The sequence below is a fragment of the Herpailurus yagouaroundi genome, unplaced genomic scaffold (assembly GCF_014898765.1).
Source record: "Herpailurus yagouaroundi ecotype Mexico unplaced genomic scaffold, PumYag 162, whole genome shotgun sequence".
NCBI lineage: Eukaryota > Metazoa > Chordata > Mammalia > Carnivora > Felidae > Herpailurus > Herpailurus yagouaroundi.
Window position 1 is genome coordinate 1,701,671 of NW_024412403.1, and position 23,038 is coordinate 1,724,708.

The following is a 23,038-nucleotide window of genomic DNA, read 5'->3' on the forward strand; positions in this document are numbered from 1 at the left end:
CACATATACATGTACGTATACACACACGTGCACACGTGAGCACACGTGAACAGAGGCACCAGTCCTCACACATGTGCACACACATACACGCATGTACACACGTGTGCACACAGTCCCACACACACCCCACAGCAGCTACGTTTTTCCAGACGATGGCCAGGCCCCCGAGTGGGGCTAGGGTGAGGACCTCCCCAGGTCTCGCAGGCCGATGCCCCTGCCCGGGTCGCCCACAGGACGTGTCCCTGGTCAGTAGCAGCAGCATCTCCTGGGTGGAAAGAGGTGTCCCAGTCCTGCCTGGGGTCCAAATCTGAACTCGCCTCCCCCCAGCCCAGGGGAACACTGAGGAGTCTGAGGCACATGGCCCTGCAGCAGGGTCAGGGCCATCAGGTCAGCACCGTGACTGCCCCTCAGCCCCAGCCAACGTCACGCACCAGTCAGGACCCTTGTCCAAGCGGGGTCAGAACCGCAGGGTCCTCCGACAGCTTCTGACCCACACGCAGGAAGACAGCAGTGCCCTGACATCTAAAGCGGGAGCCTTGTAGCTGGGCGGTCCCCTAAGCAGCCCCCTGCTGGGGTCCTCCCCAGGCAGCCCTACTCTCTTCCAGAAAAGGGGATCCCACGTGCTCCCAGGGTTAGGCCTGCCCGATATGTGCAGCCCTAGCCCAGCCCTGTGTCCCAAGAGAAGCCCCCACCCAGGCCTGTGCTGTCAGGAAGGACAGCCACCTCCAGGTTCCAGCCAGCTCCAGGAAGGGACAAGGGTGTGGAGAGAGGGGCTTGAGAGGACTGGACAGCTGGCCAACCACTCCTCCGGGCACTTACAACCATCCAGGGACGAGGTCTGACTGGTCCCGGCCTCCACTCCCCCCTTTCAATAGAAGTCCTCAAGTGTCCCAGGCCCGTCCCACCACCGCAGCCCAGGCCTTGGGACAGGTGAGGCAAGTGTCCCCAGGGCACAGGAGCTCCACTCAGGGCCCAGCCCGGGTCACGGCACTTAGGAGGGCTCAGCCTCTGGCTGGTGCTGCCCTGCGGTGGCCTCGTGGGTCTAGGGGCACAGGGGGACCTGGATCTTTGCGGACAGAGGGCAGACTGTAGCAAATTCTAGAACCTCAAGACAACCAACCCCTCCCAAACACATCCCTCCCCTGCACACCCCTCCCCTTCTCCCCAGATATCCTCCTGCCTGCACACCCCTCCCCTTCCCTACACGCCTCTCCCCAAGGCACTCACACAGGAGGAAGACTCCCCGCTCCTGTCACCCTCGAGCACAGAGGGGCCACCAAGCTAGTCGGCCCGGCACCTGTATCTTGACAGAGAGTGTCAGGAGGGTGTCAGCTCCCGCCAGCTGAACTCACATCCCCTCCTCACTCACACTTGCCACCGTCCCCTCCCCAAGTGTTCCCACTGCTTGGAAGGCAGCCAGCCCCTCCCCTGGAGACTCCGGTGGCCCCAGGGACCCCACGGAGCTTACAGCGGACCGTGCCCGTCCCCAGCAGACTAAGCTTCCTGTGTGCCGGTGTGTGGAACTGCCCACAGACTCGGGCAGAAGGGCTGGCGGGGTGAATGAGAGCTGGGGGCGAACCCCGCCAGGTGGCAGGCCAGAGGACACGGGGCTCATCAGTATGTTGGGTGGCACTTGGGTCAGCAGGCCAGGGCCCGGGAGGTGTCTGCAGAAGGCAGTGGAAAGGCTGTTCACACAGGAGCCCAGAGCCCGAGAGCTGACCAGGGCAGATTCTCTAATCAAACACCGTTATGTAATTAGAGTCCGCTCCCAACCTAGGAGACCGGAGGTGGGACCAGAGGTGGGAATAATTACCGCTGTGTAAGAAACCCAGACACCAGAGCAGGGAGCAGGGCGCTGTCCCTCCCAGGGCACCCGAGCCCTGTGCTTGGGAACTGAACCCGAACTGAGGGCAGAGGTCAGAGGCAGGGGTGGGGTCCCGGGGTGGCAGGAGCTCTGCATTCTGAGGACATCTGCCTCCGCAGGACAAGCAGCGGATACCCCAGCTCCAGCTGCAGCCCCAATCCCGGGGTCACTGCCCTCTCTGAGCCTCAGTTTCCCTCGCAGAGGAGGTCCCAAGTCAGGGCTCAGCTTGCCTGTGACCAGAGGAACAAGAAGGGACAAGGCCTGGCAAGAGGCCCTGCAGACTCTTGGCCCAGGAGCAACCAGAAGACACATCTGAATTCAAAGACACCAGTAATCTCTGATTTTCTCCCAAGGACCCGGCAAATGACATTTCCGGATCTCAGCAGAGCCTTGAGAAACACAAGCCAACGTCAGGAACACGTGTCTAATTATCACTTTACCCTACGTTATTTTAGGGCCTTTAGAAGAAAATGCAGTTGATGGAGTCTGACTTCAAAACAAGGACGCTGTTCACGTAGGCCGAGGGCCTGGGGTCTAGAAGCAGGAGACTAGCTGCCCCGGGGAACGCGACATCAGAGAAAGGGCCGGAAGGCTGGCGTCTTGCTATCTCCACAGCCAGCCAGCTCTCCCGATAGCCTGGAGACACGCGGCGACGGCAGCACCCTGGAAAGCCCGGGTCACGGGGTGGCGGCCACCAACCCACTGGGGCCAAGCAGGGGCTGAGCCCCCACATCGCAGCACAGTGACATCAGCCCAGGCGGCCGTCACGGGTGCCATGGCTGCGCCAAGAACGTTCCAAAAGCAGTTTGCTAAACACCTGGCTTCCAGGCAACACAGGACCCTGACAGGCACGGCTACCGGCGCCTGACTCACCACCCCGGCAGAGGCTGCCAGCACCGACGCCCTTCCGTGCCCAAGACAAAGGCCCCGAAGCACCACCGAGGCCTGCGACCGCACGCAAGCTGGCAGAGAGGCTTCGGGGCCGGCGTCAGGCTCATGCGTCACCGTCTGCCCAGGACCAGACCCGGACCCATCCTGGCGAGCTCCCTGTAGACAGGGCCCAGCAATCTGCAGTCCAGCGATCCACGTACCCGAGAATGACCCGAGTAGGAGCCGGCCCTGGCGGCCTGCTTGCGGTGGTCTCACAGACCCTGGGGGCCACGCGTTCTCACCGACCCCTTCCTCCTCACCGCCCCCCGCCCCGGAGCAGGCCAGCAGGGTTGCAAAGAAGGCAAAGTGAGGGACACGGAGGGGATGTGCTGTGGGCACTTGTGAGTCGGGGTCCCGAGGAACCCCCCCACCCCAGCTGGACACCACGTGGAGACCCTGGGCTTAGTCACCTAGGCCCACACAGGCCCACCGCGTCCTGCCCCTCACACATCCACTCAGACATTCATTCATCCGATGTGCTGCCACCAGGCTGCGCAGCCCTGGGTGACGCCGACCCAAGCGGTCAGAGCAAACGCTACCCTGGAGTCTCGATCCCCGGGAAAGAAGGCACAGAGAACACGAGGGGGAAACACGGGGCAGGGCACGTGCAGGAAGGGAGAACGCGGCGTGGCGTGGGTTGGCGTGGCGTGGAGGGGGACCCTCTCCACCACATAAGGAAGCCCAGCCCGCACGCAGCTCCTGCTCAGAGCTCTGCTGTCCCCTCTCCTGTGTCAACACCCCGCCCCAGTCTCCCCACGCCCAGCGCTCCCCCACCCCACCTCACGAGCGGTGTTGGACTCTGGACGTGCACCCTCTATTCAGCTGGGGGTTCTGAGAACCCTGGTGCCCAGACCAGCCTCCTGGCCGAGTGCACCTCCACAGATTCACGTCTTCCTGGAGCCTCAGAACGTAACTGTATTTGGAAATGGAATCTGTGCAATGAGTTAATTAAGCTGAGATCATTCTGGAGGAGGGTGGGCCCCGACCCATGGGTGCATGTGAAGGCAGAGACAAGGAGAGTCCCTGGGCGGCCACCAGCCTAGAGATGCCGGAGTCACTGGCAAACCGCAGACACTGGAAAAGGCAAAGACGTCCCCCCACGTGGAGGTCTCTGGAGCAGCATGGCCCTGCCAGCACCGACCCGACTTCCAGCCTCCCAGGAGAGAATAGGCTTCTGGAGCTTGAAGTCACGTGTCTGGTAATCTGTTACCTAGGAAACAAATTCAGCAGGTGCCTCAGACAAGAGTCCAGCCTGGCCCCGACTTGTGGGGAAAACACCCGGCTGTATGTGTTTGGGGAATGTTCGTTATTCGGCGATCACAGCAGTTGGTAACTGATACACATGTCCACCAAAAGAATGGGACAGCAACTGTAGCAACAAGAAGGGAAGAGAGAGAGGGGGGTGTTTAGTGGGGAAGGCAGATCCAGGTGGGCCACGGGAGTGCAAAAGGGGGTCTTGAAGGTTTCTGGCTGGGGGCCAGGGGAGGTAACGGTCCCTTGGCCTCCTCACCAGGGAAAGCTTCAGAGGTGAGCCTGGGGACAGGGCAGGCAGGGCCCATCAGGGAAAAGGGACAGTCAGGGGCTTGGAGAGGAGCCCTTGGACTCAGAGGGACAAGGCCTACAACGGGCTCGCTGCTCCAGCCTGGCACTGTGCTTAGGCGGCATGTTCTCTGTCCCCTCCCCGACTGGTTCTGGTGCTGTGCACCTGGACAATAGGCACGGGGGGTAGGGACACCGGCCAGCTCTGTGGGGCCCACGGTGCGCCTAGTTAAGGACACAGTCCCCAGCCAGCGCTCCGCGAGGGCCCTGAAGGCAGGTCCCAGAGCTGTCGGCCCATGCGCCCGAAGCGCACAGGGTTTAAGATGCACAAACAGTACTGGTCTATTCCGTGTCTCCACCTAAACTCACCACCCAGTAACTCACGCCCATTGCAACACACGGCAGAGCGGTGGCTGGAAGCTTCCCGTCCCACTCAGGCCAGGCGTCTGGCCACACCCGGGGGGCCACACCCAGGGGGGCGCCTGCAGGACTGGAGCTCCCGTTTCCAACCCCACGAGCCCCAGATCATCTGAGCAGCAGCCGTCATTGGGGTCTGGTACTCTGCTCGGGAGGGGGGGGTTGTCCCCACACGTTTGAGGTTTCTCAGCCCATTTCCTTGGGGTGAGTCCTGAGGTCGGCGGAAGGGGCAGCGTACGGACCTCACCTCCTCGCGGGGAGCCCACCCAGCCTCCCTCCGGCCTCTCCCTTACCCACAGCTCGTGCTCTCAGAGCGGCCGAGGGGGAGGGCCTGATAAGGGCACGAGGGGGCGAGCAGGCCCAGCCGTGGTCAGACGGGACTTGCTGCGGGACCAGGACGGAGATTTTCTCCTCAGACAACACGTAAGAAGAGCCTTGCAGCCACTGTCACCAAACGCAGACAACACAGGCGTGATGGGGAAACGCCCAGGCATCCGCGCCGTCTCCCAGGCGGCCAGTGCCCCACTCTTTTTCCCAGCAGTGATTTTATTGCAGAAACGAGTTTGTCACAAATACCACTTTGTAAACAGCTTGTCTCACTTATGGAGAACTGGTTTCTGTGCTGAGAACAAGACCATACCGTCCCTTAGGGCCTGGCGGTCCTGGCGACATGACCACGCTGACCTCTGGCTGAGGGGACTCGGCTGCCACCTGCAGCCTCTGTGGTCTTATCTGTCCCTTCTGTGTCCCGTCCCTGTGATGTGTCCACACCGTGTGCTCTTGTGCAGAGAAGGGGTCCAGGATCCGATTCCATTCAGCCATCCGTTCCTGGACAGGCCCGGCGGACACTGCTGAGGTGTCTGTGTGTCGTGAGCACGGCGGCCACGCCACTAGAGGTCAGGGACAGATCAGCCACAGGGCCCAGACTGGCCTGGCGCCCGGACGCAGAGGCAGCACGCCCAGGCTGTCGCCCGCCTGTGAGGGGCGCTGGTACCCAGGCCCCGTCCTGGGCCCAGAGCTGCCGCCGCGGGGGCCCAGGCCTCTGAGCCACACATCCACGAGCTCGGGGCCTCTGGCCGGAAAAGCAGCCCCCTCCACATCCTCGAATCAAGGGTTTAAGTCTGATTTCCCACAGTCCGGCCTCCAAACCCCAGGCTTCTCACAATAAATACCCATCCTGCTCTCGGGTCAGCCGCCGCAGGGCGGGACCAGGCCTGTGCCCCGCGTCCAGGCTGACGGACAGCAGCGGCCCTGCTCCCCTTAACCACAAGAGCAGGTGGAGGGGAGCAACCTGGGCTCGGGGCCACAGCGGGGAGAGGGCCGGGGGAGCGGCACGGAGACAAAACGGGAGAAGCAGACAGGAGATGTTCCATCCGAGCCCCCGGGAACCGGGAGGGCGGCAAGCGCTCCCGAAGCACGGAGCAACGTGGACGCGTCTCGGGATCCTGACGCCTGCCGGGCGGTAGGTCGTGCCATCCCGGTCGGCCGGCCCAGAAAAGCCCAAGAGCAGCCTGGAAGGAAGCCCGCAGGCCCACTGCCCGAGGTCACGCCACAGCTCATCCTCACGGTGGGCACTGCCGCCGGGTTCAAGGCGATGACGGCAGGGGCGGGTCCTCGGGGCTCACGGCACGCCTCCGCACCAGGTCAGAGCTGGCCGCCGCCGTGCAGCTGCATCTGCTGGGCCAGCTGCTGCCCGATGGCCAGCAGGGGGCTGGCCCTGTAGGACGGACTGGCCAGCAGCTCCCGAAACCGGGCCCTTTCTTCCTCGCTGAAAGAACGGAGATCAGAGCGGGTCAGCGAACCCCAAAACACCTCAGTGTGGGGTGCTAGGGACGGGCGCCGGCACCGCCTCCCCTCAGCCACCCCATACTCAGGCACCTCGGGCGGGGCTGGGCACTGGAGCGGGCGGGCCAGGCCAGGGGTTACCCCGGGACAGAGCACCTGGGGCCTAAGGGTCACCACAGGGAGGTGGCGGGGGGGGGGGGGGGCGGCACTAGGAGGGACTGTACGTGCCCATGGGTCCGGGACACCGGCCCCTCCTCCAGGGAGTGGGCTCTGGGCCCCCATCCCAGCCTTCGTGGGGAGCTGCGACTCAAAGCAGGAGGAAGCTGACAAACGTGGGGAGGCAGAGCCTGCCCGCGGCCTGCACAGGCGGCCTTACATAAGAGGCGCCCTCCCCCTCCCCGCAGCTCTGCTGAATCCGCAGTCACGGAGGGGCGGGAGCTCCGCACCCGCCAGCCCGAGACCGGCCCTTCTCGCAGAGGGCGCCGCGGCGACAGAGGTGCGATGGGAGACGGGACGGCTTCCTCCGGGGGTGGGGGTCCGGGGCCCCGCGAGTCCAGGTGGTGGCTGCCGCCCTCCCCACCGCCGGTCTCTGAGCCCAGCCAGCCCCTCTCAGATGAGCCAGGGCCAGCTCGAGTCTGGTGGGCACCCCTGGGGGACGTCACCTCTGCACGGAAACTAAGGGGACCCGGTCCGAAACCTCAGGATGGCAGTTCCAGAAGCAGTCTGGGCAGGGGGGGGGGGATGTGTCGCAGCAGGGGCCGCCCGGCCTGGGGCAGGTGGGGGCAGGACAGGCAAGGCCAAACCTCAAGGTGCCTTCCTGGCTGTCGTCAGGGAGACCGCCCCCTCTGGACCGACTGCCCAAGCCAGGTGTCCGCTCCCGATGCCCGGGATGGCCGGGGGCCCTGGGCTCCAACGGGGACCCCCTAAGGGCTGGCAGCGCTGGTTCTGGTAGCTTCTGCTCCCTTTGCTGCCCACGGAAGGGGCTCCCAGCCCAGCTGGAAACAGGGTGCTGCACGCCAAGTGGTCCGCAGTGCCCGAGCGGACCCGGGCCGGACACCGGACAGCACGGGGGGCATGACGGGAGGAGAGGGGTGGGAGCGGTGGAGCCCCATTTGCGGGTGGGCCCTACTCACAGGAGCTGGAGCCTCTGCGTGGCACTCATGCGGCTCAACTCGGCGGGCCGGGGCCTCCTGCTCACCCTCACCCTGTTGGGGACACAGAGAAGCAGGTCAGCGTGGGGACCCTGGACCCCTTCTCACCATGGGACTCCCCACAGGACCCAGCACAGCCCATCTCCCTGGGGAGCCGGTACCAAGAGACACGTCTACGTGGCGGGCGGCAAGAAGGGCGAGAAAACCAGAGCCCGGAGCCAACACCTAAATTTAGCCTCTAGACCAGAAGGCCTCGTTCTTTATTCATGTTTTCTGATAAAATATGAATGAAAGACCGGTCTCCTGAGCCTAAGAGAGCACCTGCACCCGCCTCTCCTCTCACTCACGCTGACTCGAGTGCCCGCTCTCAGGCAGGGCCGCCAAGACGGCCACGTGCATCCCCAAGGGCCCGTCCCAGACTCCGAGCCTACGGCCAGGCTTTCCCGAGTCACCCTCTGCCCCAGGCCACCTCGGCTCTGCTCCTCTCGCTGCTGACCCTGTATTCACCCGGGAGCAGACCCCTCGCAGAACGGGCCGGCATCCCAGGCCTTGGGCCACCCAAGGTCTGTAAAATGGTAAAATCCACTGATGCTTCCCACAGCCCTCCAGCTCTGCCAGCAGAGACACATCTGGGAGTCCCCTCGGTGCCCGTGGGCCAGGTGACCCCCCTAGCAAGGTGGGAGGCCAAGACGGTCACCGAGCCTCAGGGCACGGCTAGGACCCCGGTAAGCAGCTCCCGGGGGGAGGCTCCCGTCCTGCGGACAAAGGCAGACAGGGTGAATCCCCAAGGCCATCGGGGTGAGCAGAGCCAACACCCCAGCACAAACCCAGCCAACCCCTCAGTCCTGTCCCCTCTGTCCAGACAGGTCCGGGCCTTGGTCTGCTTTGAAATGACCAAGGCAGAGAGCTCGTAGAAGGGCAGCCACTCACTCGTGGCCTCCGAGCTTGGTTCTGGCTGCAGACCGAGCACGGCAGATGGTGGCTGGACTGAGACCACCCCCCACCCCCGGCGGGAATGCCGTGCGGCTCAGAGCACACAGCCTGGCTCGCTGCTCAGGTACCCGCACAGGTGACCCCAGCCTCACCAGCAACTGGAGGCAGTGGCTCTGGACATCGGCTGACCCAGCATAAACCTTGGGAAAACCAATGTAGCCCTGAAGCCTCAGTTTCCCTGTCAAACAGGCAAATGCTTTCCTGGCAAACTCCGGGTAGCCAGGCCCGCAGTCCCAAGGCGGGTGACCCCCGGCACGTCCACCCTCACCACTGTCACTCCCCCGCCACGGGTGAGCCCACAGGGCACGCCCGGCCCCCAGGGGCCTCAGAAACCAAGTGTGTGGAAGAAACACCAAACGGCGCCGGTGGGAACACACAGACTCCTGCGTAAACCCACAGCCCGACGAGCGAACCCGAGTCCACCCGGGGGGGGGGGGGGGGGGGCGGCCAGTGGAGCCGTGCTGCCACCTCTAGCCAGCTCTCCAGCAGCAGCCACCAGCCGGGGGCCGCTCCAGGGTAGCGGCGGCAGCAGCCTCCTCAAGACGTGGCCAAGGCCACCTGGACCCGACGGAGTCCCGCGGATGGGCGGCCTCGCCCCTGTGCCCGCTGGCCCGGTGGCTCGGCTGCATGGGGCTCCCCACCCGGTTCGTCAGAACGGAAAAGACGACCTTCACCTGACACTCTCTTGCCCAGAGGACTGATTTCTAGAGAAGCTAACCTTCCCAAGGAGCAGCAGGACTGTCGACCGTCCGCGTGCTGGCTCGTGTCAGGAGCCCTCTGTGGCGCCCACACGGATGGAGGCTGGGACACGGCCAGGGGTAGGCATGCTCCAAAAGCCCCGAGCCCCGGGCTCCCTGCCGCCATCGCCCCGGGAGGCCACATCACGGATGTGGAACAAGCCTGGAGTGGCCCGGGGCCTCGGTCAGTGTGTCCCAGTGGGTGCCTGGGGACCCCTGCGTTCAGGTCTGGGTGTCCAGGGTGCCGAGGCCATCCCCACACCACGTCCTGTCCGACCCGGACTCTGGGACTTGCCCAGAGGGTGTGGACAAGAGCAGTCACGGAGCCATCTGTGCCGTCCACACCCTCTGAAGTCACCCACCGGGGGGACCTAACCCCAGCAGCACGGCCTCCTCCCGGGCTCCGAGGAATCTGGCCACAGAAGGCCAGGAAGAGGCCCGGACGCTTCCTGTGATGAATGCTGATGGGCTGGGCCTGCTCTTGGCGAGATGGGGCTGGGGGCTCCCGGCCAGGCACAACCGGGCGGGAGGGAGTACAGGGACCCAAGGCAAAGCTTGCGGCTGCGGGGGTGATGGCCACCCGACTCCTTGCCGGACCGAATGCTCTAGGTGCTTCCATCCCAGGAGGTGGCCTGGGAGCTTCCCGCTCTACAGCCGAGTGGCCCTGAGCACACGGCCTGACGCCCCCCGCCCTCAAGCCTGTGAGCGGGGAGGGGACAGCAGAGGGACCGGCTTCTCTAGAGCACGCACAGCAGGGCGGCAGGAAGCGCTACCGGGACGTGTGCGTCTCGGACGGGGTACCAGAGGCAGGGGGCACGGTGCCAGGCTGCGTCTCTGGGGAGTGAAGCAGAGGGCACACGGGGAACAGAGCCCAGCAGCGGTACAGGAGGGACACCCCGCCCCCCATGCAGCAGCCCTCCCGGCGAAGCCGTTCTGAGGCCCAAACGGCCGGCAGGCGCCCCTCCTCGACGTGCTGGCCAAGGGAGGCCCCACCCCCTGCTGACCTCGCGGCTGGGCCCGTGGAAGCAAGCGTTTCTGCATCAACAACCGGGCCAGGCCTCTCTGGGGCCTTTGCCTGCCTACCCCTCCCCTCCACCATTTCTTCTCCCGCTCTGGCCCCCGGCCCGGCCTCGCAGCCTCAAGTTCCCGAGGCAGCCGCACACAGACGCTCACCCTGCAGAACGCAGCCGCCGGCCACCGGCCTCCAGCTCCAGCAGCTCAGGGAGGGCGTCCTTCAGGGGCTGCAGGTCCCCCACCACCACCGTGGCCCTCCGTCTCCGCTCTGCCTTGCGCTTCTGCTCGGCCAGCTTTATGGCTTCGATCTCTGGGGAAGAGGAGACATGAGGTCAGTGACAGAAGCAGAGAACGAAGGATGGGCAGCTTCCTTCCTGCCGGCACCCCGGGAGCCCGGGGGCAGGCCGGCACCCCGTCACAGAGGCACAATTCCTAATGGCAGAATGATGAGACTGAACTGCAGGCACGGAGGCCTTCTCCTTCTGAAAAGGGACACTAGCACGGCGGCCTGTGCCTTTTGGGGGCAGGAGCAGGGATGTGCGGTCAGAAGCGGGCAAACGGACAAGGATTTAAACAGTGAGTCACCTACGGCAGGGCCACATCTCCTGTGCTCTCCAAGTGCCTCTCGGGACCGGGAGGGAGGAAGTGCGTCCCCACGTAGGGGAGTTGATATAGTGGGGCCCCAGGAAGCCTCTGCACAGAAGTCGTTTCTAGAAACTGCAAGCACCCACCTGCCAGGGACAAGCACTAAGGGAGGCTCCGTCCACAGACACAGGAGCCGGCCCCCTCCGAGCCCACGGCACCAGGGCAGCGCCGCGCACCCCAAAGTCCCTCGGCTGTCCGGGGCCAGCTCTGAAGAGCCCACCCCGCCTGCTCCAAAGTCAGAGACACGCAAGCTGCCCCCAACCAGGGTCCCAGAGAGCCCAGGGGGCCCTGGGGAGTGAGGCTGCTCTCCCTGCCCCGAAGAGCTGGGCTCTGGGGGACAAGGATGGCCGCCCCTCAATGCTCCGGACCGTCAGGATCACAAGGGGACAGGTCGGTACTTCCCATCCTGCCAGGGAGAGGATAAACAATTTACTGAGGTCCCATCTAACCAGGCGCCGCTTCTCCGGGAGGCAAACATCCTAGGACGGCTGCAAAGGCCAGGGCGGGCGTGCTGACAGACCGGCGCCGGGACCGAGGGCAGCAAAGCACAGGCCCGAGGCTCCGGGGAAGACACCTACACACGGCTGCACAGACGTTAGCAAATCCAAGTGGAAGTGCTTTAAATTAGTAACACGTGTTAACTAGCTGGAGCGTGTCCGAGGCGCACAAGGGTGATTCGACGCAGGGACGTCTGCCAGGGGGTCTGCAGCGGTCTGCTTCAACAGAAAGGCCACCATCGCTATAAGAAATGCCAAAAGGAAGATGCAAGAATTTACTATCCTGGGGACACCTGGGCGGCTCAGTCGGTTAAGCGTCCGACTTCAGCTCAGGTCACGATCTCGCAGTGTGTGGGTTCAAGCCCCGCGTCGGGCTCTGTGCGGGCAGCTAGGAGCCTGGAGCCCGCTTCTGATTCTGTGTCTCCCTCTCTCTCTCTGCTCCTCCTCCGCTCACTCTCTCCCTTTTTCTCAAAAATAAACATTAAAAAGTTTCTATTAAATTAAACAAAAAAGAACTCACTATCCACTCACCGTAAAAGTTATAATTGAGCCGTGAACAGAAGGACATTCTCTAATTTGGCAGGAGATTATCTACCAGAAACCTCATATTCTCTGGCAAAACATCAGAAGCCCCACACCAATCCGTCATGGGCAGCTCAGCACCTAGGGAGGGTGGGCGGCAGTGAGAACCCATAGGGCAGAGCTCGGCCGGCCCAATCAACCCACCAAACTAATTCCAAATCTTATTTTTAAAAAAAAATTTTTTTTTAATGTTTATTTATTTTTGAGACAGACAGAGACAGAATGCAAGTGGGTTAGGGGCAGAGAGAGAGGGAGACACAGAATCCAAAGCAGGCTCCAGGCCCCAAGCTGTCAGCACAGAGCCCGACATGGGGCTCGAACTCACGAGCCATGAGCCGAAGTCGGACCTGAGCCGAAGTCGGATGCCCAACCAACTGAGCCACTCAGGCGTCCCCTAGATTTTTTTTTTTTTTTTTTTTTTTAATTTTAAGAGAGACAGAGAGAGAGCAGGTGTGCACACTCACACAAACAGTTGAGGGGCAGAGAGAGACAGAAAATCCCAAGCAGGCTCAGCGTGGAGCCCAATGCAGGGCTTGATCTCAACCAGGAGATCATGACCTGAGCCAAAATCAGGAGTCGGATGCTCAACCAACTGAGCAACCCAGGCACCCCCAAATCTCGTTTTTAAAAGAACTGAATGGTAAGAGTAGCCAAACGTTTTTTAGAAGAACAAGCAACAAGACAGTGGGCCTCCCGGACACTGAAGCAAACTGTGAAGTGACAGAAATCCCAACAGTGTGGCGTCACCGGGCAGGTGTGAAGGGCAGCCTTCCACCTGCTGTCCCAAAAACTAAGCAACAATGAAACACGACAAATAAAACAAAAAGAAACGTAAAGCCAGAAAACACAGGCGCCAGGCACTGATGTACACGCGTGCACGCACATACACACGCACGAACACACACACACACCCCAGGTAAATACAAAAATGTGTGCGACTTTAATCTTGCGCCACCAGCCGGCGGTTACCCCCGTATGGAACTTGGCAGTGAATGCGGTCTTCGGCTTTGCCCGTGTTACCTAAACAGCTCTGTAACTTTTTCACGTGGGGCTGAAACATTACCTTATCCTCAGATTTGGGTGCCCTTTCATTCCAGCCCGGGGGCTCAGGGAGTGAGAACAGTGAATTAAAGGGGTGTCAGTTCCGTGCCAACCGGCTCAGCACAGGCGCTCCAGGCCAGCAGCTCTCGGCAGGGGCGACCTCGCCGCCGTCCCCACGGTTCCCGCCCAGCCGGCTCTCCCCTGCTTCTGCGCTGAGCCCCAGGGTCGCTCCCGTCTCCCAGCCAGAGACGGGGCCGCACAGGGAGGGAGGCAGAGGTGCCCCCCCGGAGTGTCCTCCGAGGCCTGGACCCTGCCATGCCCTCTTCTGGCGTCGAAGCCACCCTTCTTCCTTCCAGGCAGGCGGGTCGGGGCCTCCCCTCCCCTCACGGGCTCCGACATCTTTGTACCTAGGCTGGAGATAGCCCCCTTGGCGGACTTCTCTCCAAGTAAACCCTTCTGGGGGTGCTGGGCCTGACAGACCACACGCTGATGCCTGTCCCCCAGGAACAGTCTCACGGCCGGCCCACTCATAAGCAAAGACGGACAGGGAAAGGTCCATTCTACCAACTATGTGGTCTAGAGCAGCAAGTTCTGAGTGTTTTGGGGGTAGGTAGGAGGCTCCTCCTGCCCCTACCGCTCTCCCCTGGCTGGCTCTGGAAGGTTCCCAGAGACTGTCACTCCTTTATCCTAAATGGTTTAATTGAAAACTAGCCTGATGGGGCACCTGAGTGGCTCAGTCGGTTGAGCATCTGACTCTTGGTTTTGGCTCAGATCACTCAGGGTCATGGGATGGAGCTCCGCACTGGGCTCCGCGCCGAGTGGAGCCTGCTTGAGATTCCCTCTCTCTCTGCCCCTCGCATGCATGCTCTCTCTCTAAAATAAAAATTTTTAAATCATTGGGGCGCCTGGGTGGCTCAGTCGGTTAAGTGTCCGACTCGATTTTGGCTCAGGTCACGACCTCACAGTTTGGTGGGTTCGAGTAACGTGGAGCCTGCGTGGGATTCATTTTCTCTCTCTCTCTCTCTCTCTCTGCCCCTCCCCCACTCGCGCGGTCTGTCTCTCAAATCAATAAACTTGTCAGGAGAATGACCAGGAAAGTCACAGTCTGGAAGAAAATCTGCAACACGTGTACATGACCCAGGGCTGGCCTCCCGGACGTAAGAACAATTCTTGGAGCTCAGGAACAGAAGGCAAAGGCAAAGAGCCTCACGAAACCACACACGACCGGACATGCCGTGCAAGCGGGAGCGGCCGGTGAAACGCCCGGTGGCGGTAACGAGCGCCAACGCCACGAGGAGCGGCTGACACCCTGCCTGGCACTCGGACGCCGCCGCGCCCTGGCAGAGCCGTGGCGCGGGTGGAACGCGCCTCCGCGGCCGGTGGGAGCGTAAGTGTACAACCACCCTAGGAAACGTCTGGCAGCTGCTTATTAAACTAAACATACACCTGCCCTATGACCCCGCGTTCCATTCCCAACTACTCATCCCAGAGAAATGAAAACATATTCCACAAAAAGACCTGTGAAGAACGTTCACAGCCTTTTTCACGGTAGCTAAAAAGAGAAAAAGACCAGGTGTCCGTCCGTAGGAAAGTGGGTAGCAAAGAGTACATCCAGATAAAGAAATCCTTCTCGGCGACAGAAGGGCACGGGCCATAGCTGCGCTCAGCAGAGAGGACTCTCAAAAACACCACGTGAAGCAAAGAAATCCAGACACGAAGAGAGTACGTCCTACGAGATTCCACGTACGTGACGTCTAGAGCAGTAAAATCTAGTGAGACTCCAAAGAAATGAGACAGGGGTCACCTGCAGGGTAGTCGAGAATGCGGAGCGAGGGGACTGCGTGGGAAGGCGCACGGGGACTCGCCGGTGACGGTGGCCTTCTGTGTCTCAAAGGAACTCTGGTTGCACACGTGTGCGCATTGGTCACAAATCGCTGCCTGGCACTTCACTGCACCCAATTTCACCTCAAAATAGAAATGAAAAACCATCAACAGACGCTGAACCGTACAACTATTTGGGAGAAAGTGTGCTGACGTCTGCCACTCAGGAATGTGCACAGAATGCGGGTGGTGGACAGACGGACAGAAACGGACAGACGAGCAGACGTGGGAAAGAAGAAGTGTCCACGTAAAACCGAGGTGGTGGTTTCAGGTTTCCCCGTAACATTCCCCCTGCTCTTGCGTGACATTTTTCATGACAGAATACTAGGTAAGACCGAGTGGGGTGACGTGGGCACCACCACAGCCCGCCGTTCCTGAACAAAACTGTAAGACAAACGAGCTAAGTAACTCAAACTCAAAGAAAGAAAGAACAGCGTGTTAAAACAACAGAAACTGAGAATTCAGACCCAGAGAAAGTAGAAGTAACAAGCGAATACAGGAACTGACTCCCGGGACGGAAGAGATGGAAGACGGGTGCAAACACAGGACAGCGAACAGGGGCTCTGATGACGAGGGGCCCGCAGCCCTTTGCTAGTGAGGGCAGAGATCGGATTAGAGAAGATGTTTTACGGGAAACTACAGGTGGCCAAGACTGACCCAAGCAGTGAGACAAAGACACCGACCAGCACGGGAAGAAAATGTTAAACATCAGCTCAACGCTGCAGCCCAGACACGTGCAGGGTCCCAGTGGCCACCGTCTATCAGCTTTCCAAATCTAGTACACAGAGGATATTCTGTACGTCTCCGTGCCAGGAACCATGACAAAGAAAATCAATGAATGAATCACTTCCTTAAGGAACTTCCCCAAAGTGACCAAAAAGTAAAGTAATTGTGGGAGAAACAGGCAAATTTCTCTAGAAAATTTAAGAAGTATATTTTCTTTAAAACCTTCAAGGAGGGGCGCCTGCATGGCTCAGGCTGTTAAGCATCCAACTCTTGATTTCGGCTCAAGCCCTGATCCCAGGGTCAAGGGTCCAAGCCCCACTTCAGGGTCCGCGGTGACAGCACAGAGCCTGCTCCGCCCTGCTCTGCTTCTCTCTCTCTCTGCCCCTCCCCCGCACACGTGTGTGTCCAGACACATGCGCGCTCTCTCTCTCAAAATAAACAAAAGATACTTCCAACGAAAACTAACTTTAACCACGAGAGAATACACAGGGTATCACAAATTATTTTCAAAAGTCAACAGAATCATACTCAAAAGGTGCGATAAGAAACAAATTGCAAAGCAATCCTCACAAGAAAACCTTCAGAAGAGCATCAGTGAGCACTCGGCATCACGAAAAATAACCCCGTCTTCCAAAAGGCGACTGGTGGGCAGAGAGGCACCGGGTGCGGCGAGGCGGCCGCTGGAGGCCCTCAGAGAGAAGGACCGCGCAGCCGCGGCCCGCAGAAAAGTCCGGAAGGTCACCACTGGCAGGAAGGTGACCTCACGGACACCCTGAGTGGCTCTGAGGTGACACACTCACGACACGCAGGATCGCTTGCGTGCTGACGAGCCGACGCCGCGAGGAGCCCAGAGCGGCAGGTGCAGGGAGGACGGGGACCGTCTGGGGAGGGGGCATCAAGCCGGGAGGCGAGGGAGGTACTTACTCTGCAGCCACCTCTCACGCCTCAGCTTCAGTTTCTCCTTCTTGGGCAAAATGGCCCGGGTGTCCGCACCTGGGGACAGAGCACATGGGGTGAGTGGAGCGCGTGTCGGGAGGGAGCCCTGCAGCAGTGTCCCTCTGAGGCCCACAGGTGGGCCTCACCAGCGAACCCTCCCGCCCTGACTCCGGGATGGCCTCCAGGACGGGCCACCATGTGGCCGTGAGGCCCAGAGATGCCACACAGCTCACGAGCAGACACGCACTTTCTGGCCAGGCAGAAGCCTGTGCCCCCGAGCCGCACGGGCCCCCACTGTTTGGAATTTCTCTGCACAGGCGCTGCTCAAAGCCAAGGGGTCTCAGGGGAGTCCAGTCTAGGCAAGAGGTGGTCCCACATCTTGTCACCAAATCCAGCCACCGTAGTGAGAAAAACCCACTTCTCTTCACACGGCGCCTCCTCTGGGGGCCAGCTGTCCCCTCCCCTGCACTCGCTCCTGCTCCCCCAGCTCCGGGCCTGCCGGCTGTCCCACCGCATGAAGACTTCGCCCAGGCTGGCCTCCCCTCCCTCGTCCCCCAGGAGGGCCTGCACATCCCCTTTCTGTGGGCTACACTGTGTCCCCCAAATTCATGTGTTCAAGTCTTAATCCCCAGGACCTCAGAACGCACCTGTATTTGAAGACACATCTTTAATGAGGCGACTGAGGGAGAAGGTAGGGTGACCCCAGTCCAATGTGCCTGGTGTCCTCCTAGGAGATCAGGACACAGACAAGCACAGGGACGATGACGAGAAGACTCGAGAAAGATGGCCATCTGTGCGCCCAGGACAGGGGTCCCGGGGGGAGCCAGCCAGCCCTCCCAGCATCTCAACCTCCACACCGCAAGGGAGTAGATGCTCGGCGTCTGGGCAGCCTGGGTGCGGTGTCTGCTCCAGCCGTCGGAGCCACCCGTGCGGCCTCCTTCTCGGGAACAACGCAAAGCACCGTGTTGCCACCACCAGCCGTGCGGGAGGCCCGCCTGCCCACGCCCCCCAGGAGCTGCGAAGCCAGCCCTGGAGTTGCCAGGCGCCGAGGCGGTGGCAGGACGCCCCACGAAGGAAGGGGGCAGAGCTGTGACACTCCTTCACTAATTGCCTGAAGAAACCTGCTGCCCTTTAGGGCACATCTCTGGCAACAACCCTACGAACTGGCCCCGTTTCACAGGACAGAAAACCCAGGCTCAGAGGAACGCTCACAGAACTATGAGTGCGACCGGAAGGGAGCGTGACAGCTGAGCCCATCGGGCCAGCACCCTGGGGACCACGGTCCTGCAGGGTCCCGGAGACACAAGACTGGAATAAACCCTGAGCCGCATGGGCACAGGTGAAGCTTCGCAGAGAGCTCAGAAATCACACACGGCCCTGGCTGCAGGACACGAGGCTTCCCGGGTCCGTCTTGCTGACCCCGGGGAGGCCCTCTCCTCCTCGGCAGGTGGACGGGATGGGGGCAAGACAGAGGAGCCCCTGCCCCCAAAGCTACGTGCGGGGGCAGGGGGTGGCAGAGCTGACGCCACTGGGGCCTGTGCCGCGCTGAGCAGGCGTGGACTCCCAGCTAGACGAAGATGGCCAGCCCGTGTCGGCAGAAGCCACGTGCAGCCCCGAGGATGTGCCTGCTGGCGCGTCACGCGGGGCTGGGACTCCCCTTGTCCAGGCCCTTCCTTCTCTAAGGGCAGGAAGTGGGCGGGGCCGGGACTTCGCCCGGGCCACAGGACACCCCCCAGAGGAGGGACCTCTCACTGGGTACCGAGCCCCTCAGCCTCCGCCTCCTCATCCTCGAGTGAACAGTGGGGCGGAGAGCAGGTAACTCTGGGCACGATCCGTACATTTTCGACACAAAGCCCGAGAGATCGCTGTCGCCCCTTTGAAACTCTTCCGACCAGGGAGGGGAGGGCCGCCTGACCTGGGGGCAGGAGCAGAGCGCCACTGCCAGGCTCCGGGAGCAGAGAGGACGCGGTCTGCCGGCTCTCTGCCCCACGGCAGGGCTGCGGCGTGTGGGAACGTGGGCTGGAGGGCGCCGGGCCAGGCAACGCCCCACGCTGCAGCCGGGGTCTCTGCCTCGGGCCTGCTCTAAACACAGACCGGCCTCCAGGTTGGCTCCACTGCCTTGGCGTCAACAGGCCTCCCCAGGGACAACGCGGCGGAGCCCGGGGCCTGTTCCACACGGGGCCGGTGCTGGGGGACACGCACATCTCCCCATTTATCTCCACTCCACACAGATTTTCCTGCCCCGACAGCAGATCCCTGACGCCACTGCCACAACAGTCCAGAAACAAGCTCCGTCTGGAGGAAGGAGGTGCACCTGTCAGACAGACTTGTCACCTCAGGAACGTGCACAAACCCTGTAGCCCGAGACTCCCGGGAGAATTTAATCTCTTCTCCAAGACTAAGACCCTGCACGCCGTGGCCTTGTGTCGAAACTCCCGGATGTGCTGGAGCTGACCTACTTTTCACCGCCCTGACCCCTCACTCCCCTGGGGAGCAGAGGCCCTGTGACTTGTCAGTCACCCTCAGCAGCTCAGAACGGGGTGGGTGTGAGAGGGTGAACAGAGGGGCTGCACGGTGTGGACGCCCAGGACCAACACTGCTCCAACCAGCAGCCCCCACCCGTGTTGCGCCCGGCACCGTACCCACCATGGGGTCCGGCCGCCAGGCGCGAGCCTGATGCGAGGCAGGGAGGGCATCTGTGCAGCCTCGTGCAGGCGTCAGGGGCCTCTGAGGGTGGGGGGTGAGAGGTCCACACGTCCCACTGCCATGTCAAGCCACAAACGGGGTAATGACGGTGCCCTCTGTGAGGTCAGGGGGCATCTGTTTGGGGCAGGAGCCTGGGCAGCGGAGGCCAAGTGACCCGCACATCCAACAGGCGAAGGCAAGAGGGCGGCCTCCCAGGGAAGCATCTGACGGCGGGGCATGTAGGCAGCTCGCCCTCAAAGGCCCAGGGAGACACCTTCCCCGCACTCCTACAACTTGCTATAATTTGAAATAACTTGGAAATAAAAACAAGTCTACGACCAGGGAGGACTGACTGACTCGTGGCCACGCTGCATCGGGGCCCCCACCCTGCTCTGCCCCAGGAGCCTCCGCCCGGCAGCCCGTCCCCACGCGCCGGGGAAACGGGAACCAGACACACGGGCCCTGTGAGATGGCCGAGCGCGTGGGCAGTGAGGTCCCACAGAAGCCACCCGGAAGCACTGGCAGAGGGCCCCACGCGCCCAGGAGGGACACAGATGCTGCCACACTGGGCACGGGCGGCAGGCACCGGGACAGGCGCCACAAGCCCTGCTCACCTCAGTGTCCCTGCCGGGCCCCCCCCACCCAGGGCATCCGGAGGGTTCCAGAAGCCCAAACCCCCAAGAACCGGGCAAAGTCCGCGTTCTGCACTGAGGCTACAGCCTGGAAAGAGACCGATAAGAGGGCAGGCGCAGGGGCCGGTGGGCCAGGCGGACGGGCCCTGAGGAGAAGCTGCCAAAGCACAGGCTTCACAGAGAAGGTGGGATCTGGGGCATCAGGGCTGCCTACGCAGCCAGAGCCCGAGACCGGGCGAGGCAAGACGGCTGCCCAGGTGCACCTCGGGGTCCCTGGACGCAGTCGGAGCTGGAGCGGAGGCCACCTTGGAGGGTGTCTCTCGGGACTGTAGGAAGAGAGACAGGTCCTGGCAGGGGCGGGGGACCTGGCTCCGTGCCAGCCTTGTTAACGGAGATTCTCAAACACACGCAGGGGAGGGACACTGCGGAGAACCACGAGCGCTCCAGCTGCCCCCACTCCCACCCACCTCGGTCACTTACGGCAAACCCCAGACACACCCTCTCCAGCACCGGCTCTGACCCCTGCGCCCAGGTCCCTGCGGTTGGTGTCTGCCCATCAGAGTGTCCCCGGGGCCTGAGCCAACAGCTGTGAAAGGGGACGCCCCTGAACGCTGGCACCACAGTCCATGGGGGACACACCCCAGGAGAACAGGCTGAGATGGGTCAGAGGATGCCCAGGGGGACACAGAGGTGGCCTGTCCGGTCCACTAACCCCTGAAGCCCTCACCTCTCTCCAGTCCTAGCACCAAGCCCCTGCCACGGCCCCACACCGGGATCCCCTGGGCTCAACGCTGGACAGGCCGCCCTCACCCCTCTGGGTAAGGACACCTCTTCCAGGCGGACGGGAATCCCAGTCAGGCCAACGGGTGGCCCCACGGCATTGCTGAACTGGGTTCTCCTTAATAAGGACACACTGACAAGGCCTCTGCCACAGGGGCCAACGACCCGGGGCACCAGTTCACACCCCCTAGGAACTCCTGCTCCAGATAGAGCCCCAGAGAGCCCCCCGAGGTCTGCTCTGCTCTGGCTCACGGTTACCCCCACCTCACCTCTGTCAGCCTCACTCCTGTGCCGGCGGAGGTTAGAGGGTGAGGCCCTACGGCTGTGCCGTTTCACTGAGGGAGACGCTGAGGCCCAGGGGCAGGGCCTGCCCTGAACCACGCGAAGAGAGGCCAACGAGCACGTGCTGTACCAAGGCCAACAGGCCCGAGTGCGGCGTGGGCATGGGTGGCCCCGGTTCTGATCCTCGTGACGGATTTAAGCAGACCAAACCTCCAGTCGCCTTCTCCGCGCAGAAGCTCTGCGTGACCCACGACGGCAGAAACACCAGCCTCGGGAAAATGGGGCTGGGTGCGATCACGCCGGCCTCTCTGGTGTCCAGTAGGGGGGTTAAAAGCACCGTATGCAAACCTGGGCCCCAGTCCCTTCCAGAGCCACGATCCTGGGTGTGCCCTGACCTCCAGAAGCACCCCCGCCAGAGTCAATGCTACAGCTGCCTCTCCGAGGGGGAGAGGTGTCCAGCAGCATTTCTGACGCGTGACAAAGGGACGGCAACTGCACACTCTGGGGCACGTCGCCCCAGCCCGAGTGCCCACCCGAGCTCACGCCGGCAGGTGCCGGGAACACCAAGGCTTGGGAGGCCTGGCTGGCCCAGGGTGTCCTCGGGACCCAGTGAGCAGTTCACACCCATCCCAAGGCTCGGAGCAATTCTCCGGAACCTAAAAACAATACTTACAACAACCGACCCACCGACCATGCTGAGCACAGGAGGCCTCCTGGCCAGGGGGGTCGCCTCCCCAGCCTCAAGGCAGCAACCTCAGGTACAGACACCATGACTGCGGGCGTCCCGGAGAGAAAGCGCGGGCACAAACACAGGGACGGGCTGCTCTGACGGGAAAGGCTGACGGTAAGACGCACCCTCCTCTGGCGAGACACGGCTCTTCGGGGGAGCGACACAGCAGTCTCCTCGTCTGTAAGAGGGGAACCGCCTCTGGGGCACACCGGCCTCGTGGGGGCCAAGTACAAAGTCAACAGAGCTCAGCGAGGAACCCGTGTGGCCGGCCCAGCCACGCCCACATGCCTGCACCCCAGTGGCCCGCCTCCGACACAGCCTGCTGCCCGTGCGGGACATGCGGAAGACGGGCCCTGGGCTCCTGGTGTTGAGTCCGGGGAGGACACGGTTGATACGTTCTCACAGGGCTTCTGCTCTCATGGAATTGGGAGGAGAGTCAATACATAACTAGTTTTCCTGTAAATGACATCAAGAAGCTATTGTCACGGCACCAATGAACGTGCGCAAACGCTCGGGCACAGGCAGCTGCAGGTGTCAGAACCGCTTCTGAGGCAGGTCGGTGAGACTAACCCCGTGGACGAGGCCATCTCGGGACACCGACACTCCCACCACACCTAAGACACAGATTTGGGGGAAATAAAGTGGGAATCAGTCCCGTCCTTCCGTACATCAAAATAAGGTCCCAACTGATTAGATACATAAATAAAAAACAAAACCATAAAAGTACTGCAAAAAACACAAATGAGTACAAAACACAAAGAAAACACCGATTTGACTACATACAAATTAAAAACTTCTGCAACAAGTTATGTGAACAAACTCAAAAAGCATGACTGACAGGGGACACCTATATATAACAAAACAGGCCTCTTCCTTCCTATGTAAATAGCTCTCCTGAATCAATAAAAAAAAACAAACAGCCTAAAAAATAAGGTGCAGGAAAAGGCTGCTTATACAGAAACATGGTTAATGGAACTTCTAAGGAAGCGCACGGTTTACAAACCTGCCCCCACTGCTCCCCCTTCACGTGAGCAGAGACTTAGGTCAGCACCAGCCGGCTCCAACCGGAGGCAGAGGCCCACTCAGGTGCCAAGCAGAAGCTCCCACAGGGCAGCGTCTTGAGAAAGCCATGAGGCGACGTCTATTGACGTTCATTGTTTTATAGGCTCCTTATGTCCGATCCCCAGTCAC

The 23,038-nt window shown here is 61.6% G+C and overlaps 1 protein-coding gene across 1 annotated transcript in view; it reads right to left on the reverse strand.

Annotated features, from left to right (window-relative positions):
* Positions 1-5,218: 5,218 nt before the first annotated feature.
* SLX9 (SLX9 ribosome biogenesis factor) overlaps positions 5,219-23,038 on the reverse strand; it is a 34,222-nt gene continuing 16,402 nt past the window's right edge. The window contains exons 3-6 of the mRNA XM_040483751.1: positions 16,727-16,795; positions 10,590-10,740; positions 7,669-7,740; positions 5,219-6,518 (exon numbers count right to left, since the gene is read on the reverse strand). Coding sequence (XP_040339685.1) covers positions 6,395-6,518; positions 7,669-7,740; positions 10,590-10,740; positions 16,727-16,795 — 416 coding nt within the window. The 3' untranslated portion in view covers positions 5,219-6,394. The remainder of the gene's footprint in view (positions 6,519-7,668; positions 7,741-10,589; positions 10,741-16,726; positions 16,796-23,038) is intronic.